The 13114-nt window shown below is 42.9% G+C and overlaps 1 protein-coding gene across 1 annotated transcript; it reads left to right on the plus strand.

Moving 5' to 3' along the window:
* The first annotated feature begins 5087 nt into the window (after window positions 1–5087).
* mlana (melan-A) lies at window positions 5088–13080 on the plus strand. Its single transcript, XM_084325482.1, has 5 exons — window positions 5088–5202; window positions 5673–5765; window positions 5918–6014; window positions 9226–9333; window positions 11942–13080. Exons 2-5 carry the CDS (start codon window positions 5677–5679, stop codon window positions 12008–12010), a joined length of 363 nt encoding a protein of 120 aa, XP_084181608.1. The 5' UTR covers window positions 5088–5202; window positions 5673–5676; the 3' UTR covers window positions 12011–13080.
* Window positions 13081–13114: the final 34 nt, after the last annotated feature.

Consider the following 13114-nt stretch of genomic DNA (forward strand, 5'->3'; position numbering starts at 1 on the left):
CCTCAGGTGCCTAAGGAAGTTCCAAGTCAGTCAGAAGATCCTTAAGAACTTCTACTCATGTACAATAGAGAGCATCCTGACTGGCAACATCACCTCCTGGTTTGGGAATAGCACTGCACAAGACCGAAGCAGACTACAGAGAGTGACACGTTCAGCCGAACGCACAATTGGAGGGGGGCTTCCCACCCTCCAGAACATTTACAACAAGCGGTGCAGGGGTAAGGCTAAGAGAATCATCAAGGACTCCAGCCACCCGAACAACTGCCTCTTTGAACTGCTGCGGTCAGGCAAGCGATACCGGAGTCTCAAGGCGAGCACAGAAAAACTCAGAAGAAGCTTCTATCCCCAGGCCATCAGGCTGCTCAACGAACAATAAACACTATGCAACAACCATCAAATGCACACAGCACACACATCCACACGCACACACTCACTTTAAACAAACAACACACTGCAGCACCCACTCTCCACACTTTAGATCACCTAAACACACTTTATATTTATTGGTAAAGGATTTGCACTACAACTCGTACACCTTACTGTAAATTGTACCTAAATTGTATCTCATCCCATTTCTGCTTTGCACTATATAGTATTGTATATTAGTACATTGCATAGTATATTGTATATTGTATGGTAACTCAGTTACTTCTATTCTGCATCGAACATTGTACATATGTCTATACTGAACACTGTGACCTCTATTTTTACTTCTATTTTACATGCTATACTATTTTATTTCATACTTATCTTGTCTAGCACAGTCTCTGGAGCGTAACAGTAAGAAGCATTTTGTTTAAAAGTATTCTGTACTTCTGTATGACAACTATTAAAGAAACTTGAAACTTGAAACTTGAACTTGAAAAACCATGAGAAAATATCTATATATCATCCATTTTGCTAAATTTTGCTCGGGGTAACATGCAAAAAGGGCCCATTTTGAATAGACTATAATTTTTTTTTGTGACTATTCTAAACAATTAAGATGTTTGCAAATGATTTCATCCTTTATTAATTTGTCCCCCTATCTAGGTGGGTGGTCTCCCCTTAAATTGAACCTTTAATAATCCCTTTGGGGAAATTCGTTCTCTGCATTTGACCCATCCTAACTACTTAGGTAGCCACACAAATAGTGTAGCGCCTGGGGACCAATTCCAGTTATAATGCCAGTACCTTGGTCAAGATTGAACAATGGCAGGAAACCTAGCATGCATGTCTTTTGGTGTGTGTTACTTGTGAACACGTTGTCGGATTTGCACCAAACCTACCACAAGTTTGCTACATGATGGGGATAAGGTGGGAAAAGTCTTGTGTAATTTGGCCACGTTGTGGCGCCCTATACACAAAAATCACATAAGAGACATGAAATTTGCCAGTCTCACGAGTAGGGTATATCTGCAGAGCCGCAAGCCCAACATCTGGGCGGGGCTTCGGGGCTTGTACTCTGTGTGAGGCATTTCTGTGTTCTGTGTTGCGGGTTAGGGTTAGGGTTAGGGTTAGGGTTAGGGTTAGGGTTAGGGTTAAGGTTAAGGTTAAGGTTAGGGTTAGGGTTAGGGTTAGGGTTAGGGTTATGGTTATGGTTAGGGTTAAAAATAAACAGCACAAACTGACTACTTCCAGGTTTTACAGGAAACAACACAGAGTACAAGCCCCGACGCCCCGCCCACGCACAGTCACACAGAGTACAAGCCCCGAAGCCCCGCCTCACACAGAGTACAAGCCCCGAAGCCCCGCCCAGACGTTGGGCTTGCGGCTCTGCAGATATACCCTACTCAGTCTCACAACAAATATCACTCCAATTGGCCACATGGTGGCACTATAATCAATATCAGGCCCCTCTGTCAATGCGCAAAGCACCTTCCACTTTTCTGATTGGCCTTTATTAATACTCTCAAATGTTCATGATCCCATCTCCTATATGTAGCAGGGTGGATTATCACTGCTTTATGGGAGTGGATGTACACGGCCACCTGGTAGTGAGAACGCAGCAGAGCTGGGTCCAGCTGGCTCCCCGACTGTAGGCCAGGAATGTTGAAGTGGAGGTCGAGCAGCGGGAGTGGATGGGGCCTAGGATTCACTAACCTAGCAATGGTGCGCTGGTCCTTCTTGCCCTCCAGGGCGATCAACAGCAGCTCCCCACACACCCACACTTCCCCCAATACTTCCTGGGCCCTCCCACACCCGATGGCAGTAAAGATGGATGATATAGGGGAGCTCCAGTAGCTCACCGCGTACCTCGAGCGCTATTTCGGCGCCGGGGACAACCGTGCTCGTCACGGATCTGGGGTTTAGCGAGTTCGAATCCCGGACTGCAGCCGTGCCTTTCCCAGAGTGTCTTCCCCCCCATCTGTACCCATTCAGCCTGTTTCTGTCGGTCATTCTTGACCAGAGTAAATGCGATAAACGCAAAAAAGAGCCAGCGGAATGGCCAAAGTTTAAAAAAAAAAAATATGGATGATATATTCGCTCCCCAAAGCAGTACCCTTCCCGAATGATGAGTGGAGACCTTTCACAATGAACTATAGGCAGGGGGGTGGGGAAAGGGTTAAATTGTAATGAGCATTACCCGGAAAGGAAAGGGTTAGATAAGATGCACATTAACAGACACGCACACAGTGGTCCCATTTACTTCTCCTTTACTGGAAGTCTGATGCACGTTACAAATAATTACACACGTATGAAAGTTACTCTCGCACTGGGCACCTAGTGCTCTCACTCTACAATGCAGACTAAAGTTCTTCCCACACTGGGCTAGACACAGTAATAACCTCTTCCCTTTAAGGGTCATCTACTGCTTCGCTTCTCCGTAGGTGGGGAGAGAGGGGAGGAAGAGGGAGAGGGATAAAGGAGTTATTCAATGGGAATTTTGTAAAAGAACACACATTATTATTACACTCAACCAAAATGACAGTGGGCCCACGTTGCAAATAAAAGTCCTATCTATAGCCGGCTTTTCCCCAAAATAATAAAAGGTTGGGGCGCCCCTGAACACTGTTACCAGCGTCAGTTCAAAGCACTGCTTCTCTTCGCCCTTAAGGAGCCTGCGCCGCACAGAGAGAATGTCTACCGATAAAGTTTCAGCACTCGGAGCGCTTGCTGTACTTATCCAAATGGCGGGCCCGCTCCCACCACCAACCGTCTGTGTGGTGAGATGGCCGTCCAGAGGTCCCGTGATAGCAGGCAGCGGGGCTGGGTAGACGTTGGGCAGGTGACTGCTGGGGCAACGGCTCGGAGGGGCTGGAGGAGCGTGCAGTGTAGTGACGTCCGCTGCTGGGCTGAAGGGGTGGGGCGACACGCGGGCTAAACTGTGGTGCTAGCCTAACTGAAGCTAAGCTGTGGGTCGTGGTGAACCCCCTGTCATGACACATATACTTTAGCTAAAACGCAGTGTGGGCAATATCTACCACGCTCTTCGGCAGTCGCTCGTCTGCTGCTTCGCTCCCAATATCTCTTCCGCATTAACTAAAAGCTAAGCTGTCGCATACTCATTACTAACCCGCTTCGTAACTGGGTTTATATCTCGCATGCTCGAGGTTCGGAGCTCCAACTCCGTGCGTCCTCTTCCCTCTATGGAAAACGATGAAGAGGAAGTGCCTCCATCGGCGCCGCGCCCTGAGCCCATCCTTCTTCACCTGTATCTCCCTGCCCAACGTCGTCACCAGCTCCCCCTGGCGGCACCTGTATCCTGTCCCACTATGAAGTGTCAATGTTAGGATAGGGAGGATCAAGAGAGGTAGCAAGTTAAGTGTCAATGTTAGGATAGGGAGGATCAACAGCGGTCAGCCGGTTACACAACTTCCTCGCAAACACAGGGAATGCAAGGAATTAGCGTTAGACACATTGAATTATTGTCAGACATATTCAGGTGTCTACATATAGAACAACATTAATTTAGCTACAGTTCTAGGACTATTGAGGACAATCAAAATGTTAAGGGGGAATGCCACAGTTTTAAGAATTCACACATGTTCTTCCTGTACCCCAGGACAGTTCAGTCAATATTTGTGAACACACACCATGCACTCTCTCCTAAAGCTATAAATCAGAGAGAGAACCTTCCAATGTGATGTAACTGGGATGTAAAATCTGCTCCATAGACTTTGTGAAGTCATAAAATGTTTGTGTGAACTCTTCTACCCAAATGAGGTTTATATTCTAACATTGCCAGAAGGTCTGAACCTAAATTAAAACCTCACACATTTATGCCCTCATAAAGTCAGAGCCCCATTCATTGTCTATGGAGCAGCCCCAGATTTTCTCTGATTTCTAGCTTTAGGAGAGTGGTCTGTGTTCAAAGCTTTTTCTTCACCTTTTTCTGCCCTCTCTTCCCTCATGAAAACGGGGGAGTAGGGGGAGGTATATTGTACAACCCTGGTCCGCGGGGGAGAGTTCTAGTCCGAACAGACACCTCTCTCGGGGCGACAGTGGCTCAGGAGGTAGAGCAGTCGTCTGGCAATCCGGAGGTTCCCGGTTCGATTCCCGCTCCTCCTGGGCAGCGAGTCGATGTGTCCTTGAGCAAGACACTTAACCCCTAATTGCTCCCGATGAGCAGGTTGGCACCTTGCATGGTTGCTTCCGCCGTCGGTGTGTGAATGGGTAATATGTAAGTAACAAATTGTAAAGCGCTTTGGATAAAAGCGCTATATAAAAAAGCAGCCATTTACTACCTTCCTCAACGTCTTTTTGTCACTAAGGATGCTTGCAATACTGCTGCACTTTAAGGCCTCTGGTAACACATTCTCGTCTGTCTATTCATAAATACATATTTAAGCCTAAATTCCTTTAGCAAGACCATATTAGGCCTACCTCGTTGCAATGTTTATGCAAATGACTACTTCTTTTAATCACCTTTCTGTGATCTGTATGAAAAGTTGGTTGTTAAGGCGAGGGGGTAGCATTTGTGGGTGAGGAAGAGTCAGCAGACTCCCTCCCCCCTCCCCCTCGAGCTTCACAAGTCGATTAATAGTTTTGCTTTTAGGACCACAGGGTTTCATGCTAATTACTCCGCTTCAATGGCTTTAACCATGAGCCCCGAACCCGTGACGATCATGAGAATTCCTCCTATCCCTCTCCTCTCCTCTCCTCTAGTGAGGTATGCCTGAGCTGTTTGAGCAGGAAAAAACGAGCACTTTGAGGACCACTACTCCCAAGCAGCCGACACAGTCAGAAGACTGTTCTCCATAATTGAATTATCTAATTTTGGTAAGCATACTATTTTTCTGACAGATTAATCACAGACACTGTCATGGTGAGTGATTTTTTTATATAATATTTACATAATATTACCTTACATAAACATTCATGTTGCCCAATATATTTTAAGTGATTAAGTTGGAAAGAAAGGGGTCAATTTACAAAAAATATTAAGAGCTACCTGTAAACTGGATAACGTAAATAGTGAATTACGATATGATTTTGAAGGTGTATAGGCGAAGCATTCCGATAGGCATATGGCTAAACTGCCCTATATAGCGTGATAGCCTCTGTGGTTTTGTATCTATATAGCTAAATAGGCCTATATAAAATATTCGAAAACAATGTAACTTGTAACAATGTAACAATTATTTTTAGCTTTAGTCCCACTATTATTTGGTTCTAAATCCTCCACCACATACATGTGTTGTAAGCCTACTAACACCGTTAATATGGTCTTTTATATTGTGGATTTCCAGGTGAATGCTGTGTGCAAACCGCACTCAAGGTATGCCTCGAGAGTTCAACGTTTACTTCGCCAGCAGGCGCGGCGGATTTGTCAGAGCGGAGGAGTAAGACGATTTGTTTAATTTTATAACACAACACAAAGTTGACTCTGACTCTGATACGTTTCTAAGCCTTAGGCGCTTATGCAGTGGAGTCTGTGATTTCATAATGACGTTTTGGTAATTCTTTGCAATGAGTGAATTGTGTTGTGCCACAGGGCAGTGGGCATAGCTCTGCTGATCATCATCATGGCAGCCCTTGTCATCCTGGGCTGCTGGTACCTGAAACGGAGGAGTGGCTACAAAATTATCAGGGTGAGAGAATCTCTTGTTCATTTAGCCAGTGGTTCTCAACCTGGGGTCCGGGGACACCCAGGGGTCATGGGGGGGGGGTCATTGACTATATGTCACCAAATATTGACATATTTATTATACTGTTAGCCATATGACTGAATGTGTAAGAATGACCATTCTACACTGTTATCTGCCTATACCAACAGTATAGACAGTTATTGGATAAATCTTCTCAGATGGGGGTCTGTCGGGTCCGTGGCATATAAACACCATGGTTGCTTTATTGGTCTCTCTCCAGGCAAAGACATAATTCCTGCTCTTAATCTTTCATGAGCATACCACCATAGGACTAACCAGTAACTAATATTAATTCCATTGTCCAAAATGAAGTGATACAGACTCCTTCTCATCTTGGTGACACTTGGTTTGATTACTTTGGAAGGAAAAAAATGAATGCCAACTACTGAATTAGTCTTCTATTAACCACTGTTGCTGCTGGTGAGATAAACACATCACTTCCTGTGCAGCGTCCTATCAGACACCACTGTTTAAGACACCACTGTTTAACAGCCAAGAACAGCAAATGGAAAAACATTCATGAACTGGATATAGTTAGAATCACTATTGTATTCTATCAGTTGGCGATAGAGTGGCAAAATATATATTTATTTATACAAATATTTTCACAAATCTGCAATCCAAATGTAAACAAATGGGCAGCCCCACCAGCAAAAATTCAAAATGTAAATGAAGCCATGTGTTCATTATCTGGTTGATTGACTGAACTCTTATACGAGGACTAACGCTAGTATTTTTTATTTTTTTTTATCCACTTTTTCTCCCATTTTCTATATTTTCTCCCATCCCAATTTCGTATCATCCAATTCAACCCTGTCACGGACGCTGTTTCTTGCCTCCCACAAGCCGGCTGCAATGTGGACTAAGTCATACATAGCACAAGTCCCGTCCGGTACTTGAGGTAACAGCAGTCGCATCTTTTCACCTGCGTAGCTCGATCTCTCAGTGGCGAGGAGTAACGCGTGGGAGGCTCACGCTGCCCCCGACACTTCCTGATTCTACTGCGCAGGCGCACCAACCGACCTGTGGGAGTCGCTGTCCACAACGCCCGATCCCCACCCATCAGTTTCCCACACCCTAATACGGCCAATGTGTATTAGTACGGACGACCAGCTAAACTGAAAGCAAATGTGGAGCGCTGGGCTCGAACTGACGAGCCCAGCGTCTCCAGCATTTCGTGGCGAGCGCCTTGCCCACTACGCTACGTAGCCGCCCTAACGCTAGTATTTTTAATGGTTGCTTAAATTGTATTTGCTGTATTTTGTGGCTGCAAAAGGTTTGTTTACATTGGTAATGTTTGTAAACACTGCAGTAAAACAAGACCTACTGTATATTCCAATCTACAATAAGTTGATAAAGTTCCAAATAGAAGAAGGCACTCAGTTGAGTGCAGACCTCCACCAAGACTTAGGGCTAGATCCACAAAGAATGCATTGCACGGTGCTAATTGCACCCTTACTTACAATTCATTATGAATTGAAAATGGGGGACCCTGATGTAAACAAGACGAACGTCTTTCTCTGGTCTGCATCCCCTTAACAATTGTGTGTATTGAGCCGTACTGTAGTGTGCAGTGATTGATTGAATGAAAATGTTATTAACAGATTGCAGAATGGGTACAATACAGTACGGCTCAATATACACAATTGTTAAGGGGATGCAGACCCGCGTTCGTCTTGTTTACATCAGGGTCCCCCATTTTCAATTCATAATGAATTGTAAGTAAGGGTGCAATTAGCACCGTGCAATCCATTCTTTGTGGATCTAGCCCTCAATCTTCCGATTTTGCCGTTACTTAGAGGTGCCTATAATTGTCAGTCTCAACAGATCCAGGCAGATCCATGTTTTACGTGTCAACGATGATGACACCACTGCACATCATACAACAAAGATATTTGTCACGTTTGGTGCAAAGTAGACAAGGTGTTCACAAGTAACCTACCACCTCTTGTTTGAAATTTGATTGTATCTGTCATACAACTTATTATCAACTATATAAATTATGCATATTGATACCATCAGTCAGATCATTATCAGACAAGCTGTTGAGTTCATGTTTTTAGGGATTTTTAAGTTTTTAAGTGCTAAACCTTAACAGGGCTTGTTGCTATAGTAGAACAAACATAGTTGCTTGTTTGGTATAAATCTAACAAAGCGTTAACAAGTAACTTCCTGCTTAGTTACCATGCATTTATCTGAAATTTGGTTGGATCTGGTGATTGAAATGGTGGAAAACCCAATATGGCGGGCGTTATAGTTCCTTATGACAAATGTGCCAAGAACACCATCTCTGGGTATAATTTTTGTGACTATATGACTGACATACATTAGTGGGATACACTCATTTGAACATTTGGCCTGATGGTGATGTTAGAGGGAACAGAGCCCCGCTTTGTTTTATGTATTACTGTTTTTACAGTTTGGCTCAGCACCAAGAAACGGAGGATGTGCGTTATTTATTTTTTCTGGATGTTAGAGGGAAGGTCATGGGATCACCAACACCATTAGGTTTCTATCATCATGATTGTGAAGTAACTCCCATGACAATCCAGCCATTGCTTTTCAAGATATTTAGTTCACAGACAAACAAATAGGAAGGAAAACATAACCTCCTTGTCAGAGGTAGCGAAAAAAATGATATTTTCCATCTAAAGATCAACTGTTCAAGAATGTGATTATACCCCACATCTATGGTCACAATAAAACCTGGAGTGGAGCTTAAGACGTTTCCAATAAGCTTAGCACGTTTGTTCCATTGAAGGCCAATCAATAAAGCTGACGTGGATGCTCTGGTGCACGAGTGAAACACTTCACTGCTGTCCCTATTGATGTGTGACCTGGTGTTGTCACCGCTGTGGAAAACTGGCTTATGTTCGCTTATAGAGCCTGCAGTTGTAAACAAGTTCCTTTTGGCTTGGAGAGTTTGTGACACCAGTGATCCAGAGCAGAGCACAGCAGTGGAGGTTTTCATTCAGAAAATGTAAACAGAATGTATGGAGTGTTTCCACACTTGGCCAAAGGGAGGCAGATCAATTGATATGGTGTCATAACTGAACATGTTCAGATGCTGCGCCCTGTTGATTACAACTTAATTTGAAGACTTATGTCCCTGTGTTTGTATTTATATTAATGTTCTCTCCCTCTCTGTTTGCAGAACCCCAGGCCAGGGTCCCCAGGCTACACAGGAGGCCAGTTCAGCGAGGCAGGACCCTCAGCAGATAACAAGATGGCTCTCAGTGACTTCGGTAGCCTCCGGCCTATGGTAAGAGAGTGGCAAACTGACAGACAGACTGACTTAGGCTCGGATCTGATCAGACAGAACGTCTTTTTACTTGCAAAACACAAGGCACTCAGCAACACAAAAGCAGAGAGCAAAAAGTCTGATCCGGGCCTTAGTAGTGTTTCCCTGGCACCCTCTCTCCCACTCTGACCCAATGGATAAAAAAAAAAAAAAAAGTAAAACAAGAATGGTTCGTAATGTATCGAGGTAGTTGAATCTGAGGAAACAGTATCTAGGTAGTTTAACCTCAGGAAACAGTATCTAGGTAGTTCAACTTGAATGAGGAAATAGTATCTAGGTAGTTCAACTTGAGGGATGATTGGGGTGTTCCACCCAACACATGTGACGCTAAAGGTAGTGTCCAGTGAGAGAGACCTCCATGCCATACAACTACACTGCAAGGTCAATCTGGAATTTGACCCCGGTTGATATGGGCTCTAACTCAAACTGTCAACTTGTTGAGTGGAGGGTGGGACACATACAACAGAGGCAAGTTCTAGGTGACAGCTGTAATAAAGTGCTCCAATCAGAACAATAGTGAGAAGTTCTACAGTAGGTGAGAGCTCTAATAAAGTGCTCCAATCAGAACAATAGTGAGAAGTTCTAGGTGACAGCTCTAATAAAGTGCTCCAATCAGAACAATAGTGAGAAGTTCTAGGTGACAGCTCTAATAAAGTGCTCCAATCAGACCAACAGAGAAGTTATAGCTGAAGGCTCTAATTGAGTGCTCCAGTCAGAACAGCGAGAAGTTCTAGGTGACATCTCTAATAAAGTGCTCCAATCAGAACAACAGAAAGAAGATAATTTTTTCAGTCAAAGTCTGGGCCAGGTGAGGTATTAATACACCACTTAATTTAAGAACTCGTGTTATTACTATGGTGGAGCAGCTCCATATTTTAATAGTTGAGATCATTGGTTAAAATCTTAATTCCCTGGTTTCTGGCTTTAGAAGGATGTGCATGCTTACTTGTACTGACTGGACTGTTCTACAGGAATAACATACATTCATTCTAAAATTGATTGTTATTCCTATTTATTGTCACAAAGAGAAAGGGAATGAGATGCAGAGCAGCAGGTTTTGAAGTAGAGGGGTGCACGTCCAACTTGAATCTCCAAATGTTGTCCCATCTCAACAACATTAAGGAATAGAATACAAACCTGCGCTAGTACAGCAAGTGTGTGCATGCTATAATTGGTGGAATGTTGTTTGTGATGCACACAGCCATATGAGAGCTTAGAAGAATTCCTATAGGATACCAAGTAACTCACGATACATTGAACTCTTGACTAACAGAGAGGGTGGTTGTTCAGAAGAGAGCCTGGGGGTACAGACCATAGCTCAGGGCACGTGAGGCTGATGCAATGGATGCCTGCAAAAGATTATTATGTCACCAGACTACAGGAGGGGATTATTATCATCCCCAAAGGGGGTAAGGAATCAGCACCCTCTCACATGAGAAATACCATCTGAAAAGGTTTGACGCAAAACATAGTAGTCAGATGGAGTAGGCTGTAAAACCTACACTAGTAGCCGGATGTTTATTTGCTTCAACAACCATATCACATCTGTTTTTTCTTTTTTTTTTACCGAAAAACTTGCTTGGCCCCTATCCGCTCTTTCACTGAAAAGCAGTGTATATTAATGTAGCCGACAGACGTTCTTCTGATTGGAGGATCTGATTTAGTTTGAAGCAATCATGCTTAGTTTGTCTTTGTCGTGTACCCACTACCCACCCTTCATTTGGTGACTTTACAGTTTGAGTAAAGTATTGGAAAACCCCTCAGTTTCTATTCTCATATACCCATTGGGTCAAATGGGAAGAAAAACTGCTGGCAACAGGCCGGCAACAGACACTTAAAGGACCATACCAGTCTTTTTGACATGTGGGTTCCAAGTCATTCTTGCCTCCATACAAAAATCATGGTGCCCTTTTTTCATCATTTGTTTAACCGTTAGAAATGTGGGTATTTTGGTTTACTACAGATTCACCACTGCCATATACTTACATTGTATCTGAAAATGTGTCTTAAACAATACATAAACCAAGGAAAGTCACCAGATCTAACATCAACACAATACTAACATCTTAGGTGCATTTATTTACTTGAAAGGTTTTAGTTTTCTTCCCCCTGAAAAGTTGCTCTATTGTGTCTTAATACAGTGTCTAAAGAGGAAGAGGAATTATTTCTCAGATACTGTATTATATATCACAATGGCAAAACCTTTCACAAAACAAGTGACAAGATATTAGCCTGGCATTTTTATCAAATTCACTTTATCTAGTTTCACATTTTCTGATACAAATTAAGCCGTTGGCAGAAAAATAACAACCACAAATTTCTTGTATCAAGGCAAGAATGACTTGGAACCAACATGTCAATGACTGGTACTATGGTGTATGGGAGAGATCTAGCTTGTTGGGTATGAACTCACAGGGTGCTTTAAGAAACAGGCAGAGACTAAGAATCTTTAGGTTTCAGGGTAAAAACACAATACACACACCAACCTGAGTCTTATTGCAATGCTCACCGTTCTCCCTGTACTCAACATTCAGTGGTTCCGTCTTGTGTTTGTCCTAATGTACTGCAGGTACCCAACGCCCCTCCTGCGTACGAGAAGATCGCACCAGGGCCCCTCCCTCCCCCCTACTCACCCTGAAGAAAACACTGCACAGCCACCTCTGAACTTTATACGTCTGTCCTCATGCAATTTCATTAAAACATTTATCAATGAAAAACACTTTATTTCATAACCAACCAACCTACTTGCCTGGTTGATGGGATTATTTTATAACATATCACTTTAACATTCTAGCTAATGCAATTGAGATGTGTGTATAGCAATATAAGTACTTGCATTTTCAACATTTTCCGTGTAAATGTTTCCCGTTTATTCTTGTGATGTCTGTCAACTGTGTTTCAATAAACATTCAAAAGTAGATTTCACATAAGTGTCAGCCTAGAATGAAGCAGCCCAATCACACTCATAGGGGACAGTGCATTGTTTATTTCCATGCAGAAACGTCGACAATTATCCAATGAAAATGTACCCGCTAAATATTTTTGAAAAATCTATATGATAAAAATAAATAAATGTAACTTCAAAACATGTCAATATGGGCTCAAACATGTATTACAAATTTGTCTATCGGTTTTGTTGTATTACTAAAATGTAAAATGTATTTATTTTCTCCATTCAAACAGTTGTTGGTTGAAAAGAAAATAATTGTTAGTTAATTTGGTTACCGACACTTCTCCATTTGAAAAGGTGAACACATCTAAAAGATATATTGCAGCCGGTCTAAAGCAAATTGTATCAATCAAAGGAATTCTAATGGATACCATTTATTTAAGCAGTATCTAATGTAAATGGAAAATACTACAAACACATTCAGTTGAAATCCCTCTTTGCCTACCCTGCCAACCTAAATGATTGGTTGTTACAACATGTATTTCATTACTGGCCATAAAATGTCTTCAAAAACAGAAAAAAAATCTAAGCAACTGCAGTCTGCAACATTCATCCGAGACCTACAACAGCTTCTCGCTTTAGAAAACCATCACAGTATACAATACCTTGTCTGCCGTGTTGAATTGCGTGAACAGTTTTACCTACAGCGTGACCTGACTGTAGGGTTTTACCTAACATAACTTTTCAGTTATGCTGCGCTGCACTACAGCCGAGAGGCAGTACGCCCCGACACGACTAGAAGCGATGGCTAGAGCCCCACCCGATGTGAAGCAGCTGGAATATCAGTGGTGT

This window comes from Notolepis coatsorum (assembly GCF_963971535.1).
Source record: "Notolepis coatsorum genome assembly, chromosome: 11".
In the NCBI taxonomy this organism is placed as follows: Eukaryota; Metazoa; Chordata; class Actinopteri; order Aulopiformes; family Paralepididae; genus Notolepis; species Notolepis coatsorum.

Coding starts and splice junctions, on each gene's coding strand:
- mlana (XM_084325482.1), top strand. CDS start 5,677: ATGCTGTGTGCAAACCGCACTCAAGGTATGCCTCGAGAGTTCAACGTT. Junction 6,015..9,225: donor GTGGCTACAAAATTATCAGG/GTGAGAGAATCT, acceptor CTCTGTTTGCAG/AACCCCAGGCCAGGGTCCCC. Junction 9,334..11,941: donor TCGGTAGCCTCCGGCCTATG/GTAAGAGAGTGG, acceptor AATGTACTGCAG/GTACCCAACGCCCCTCCTGC.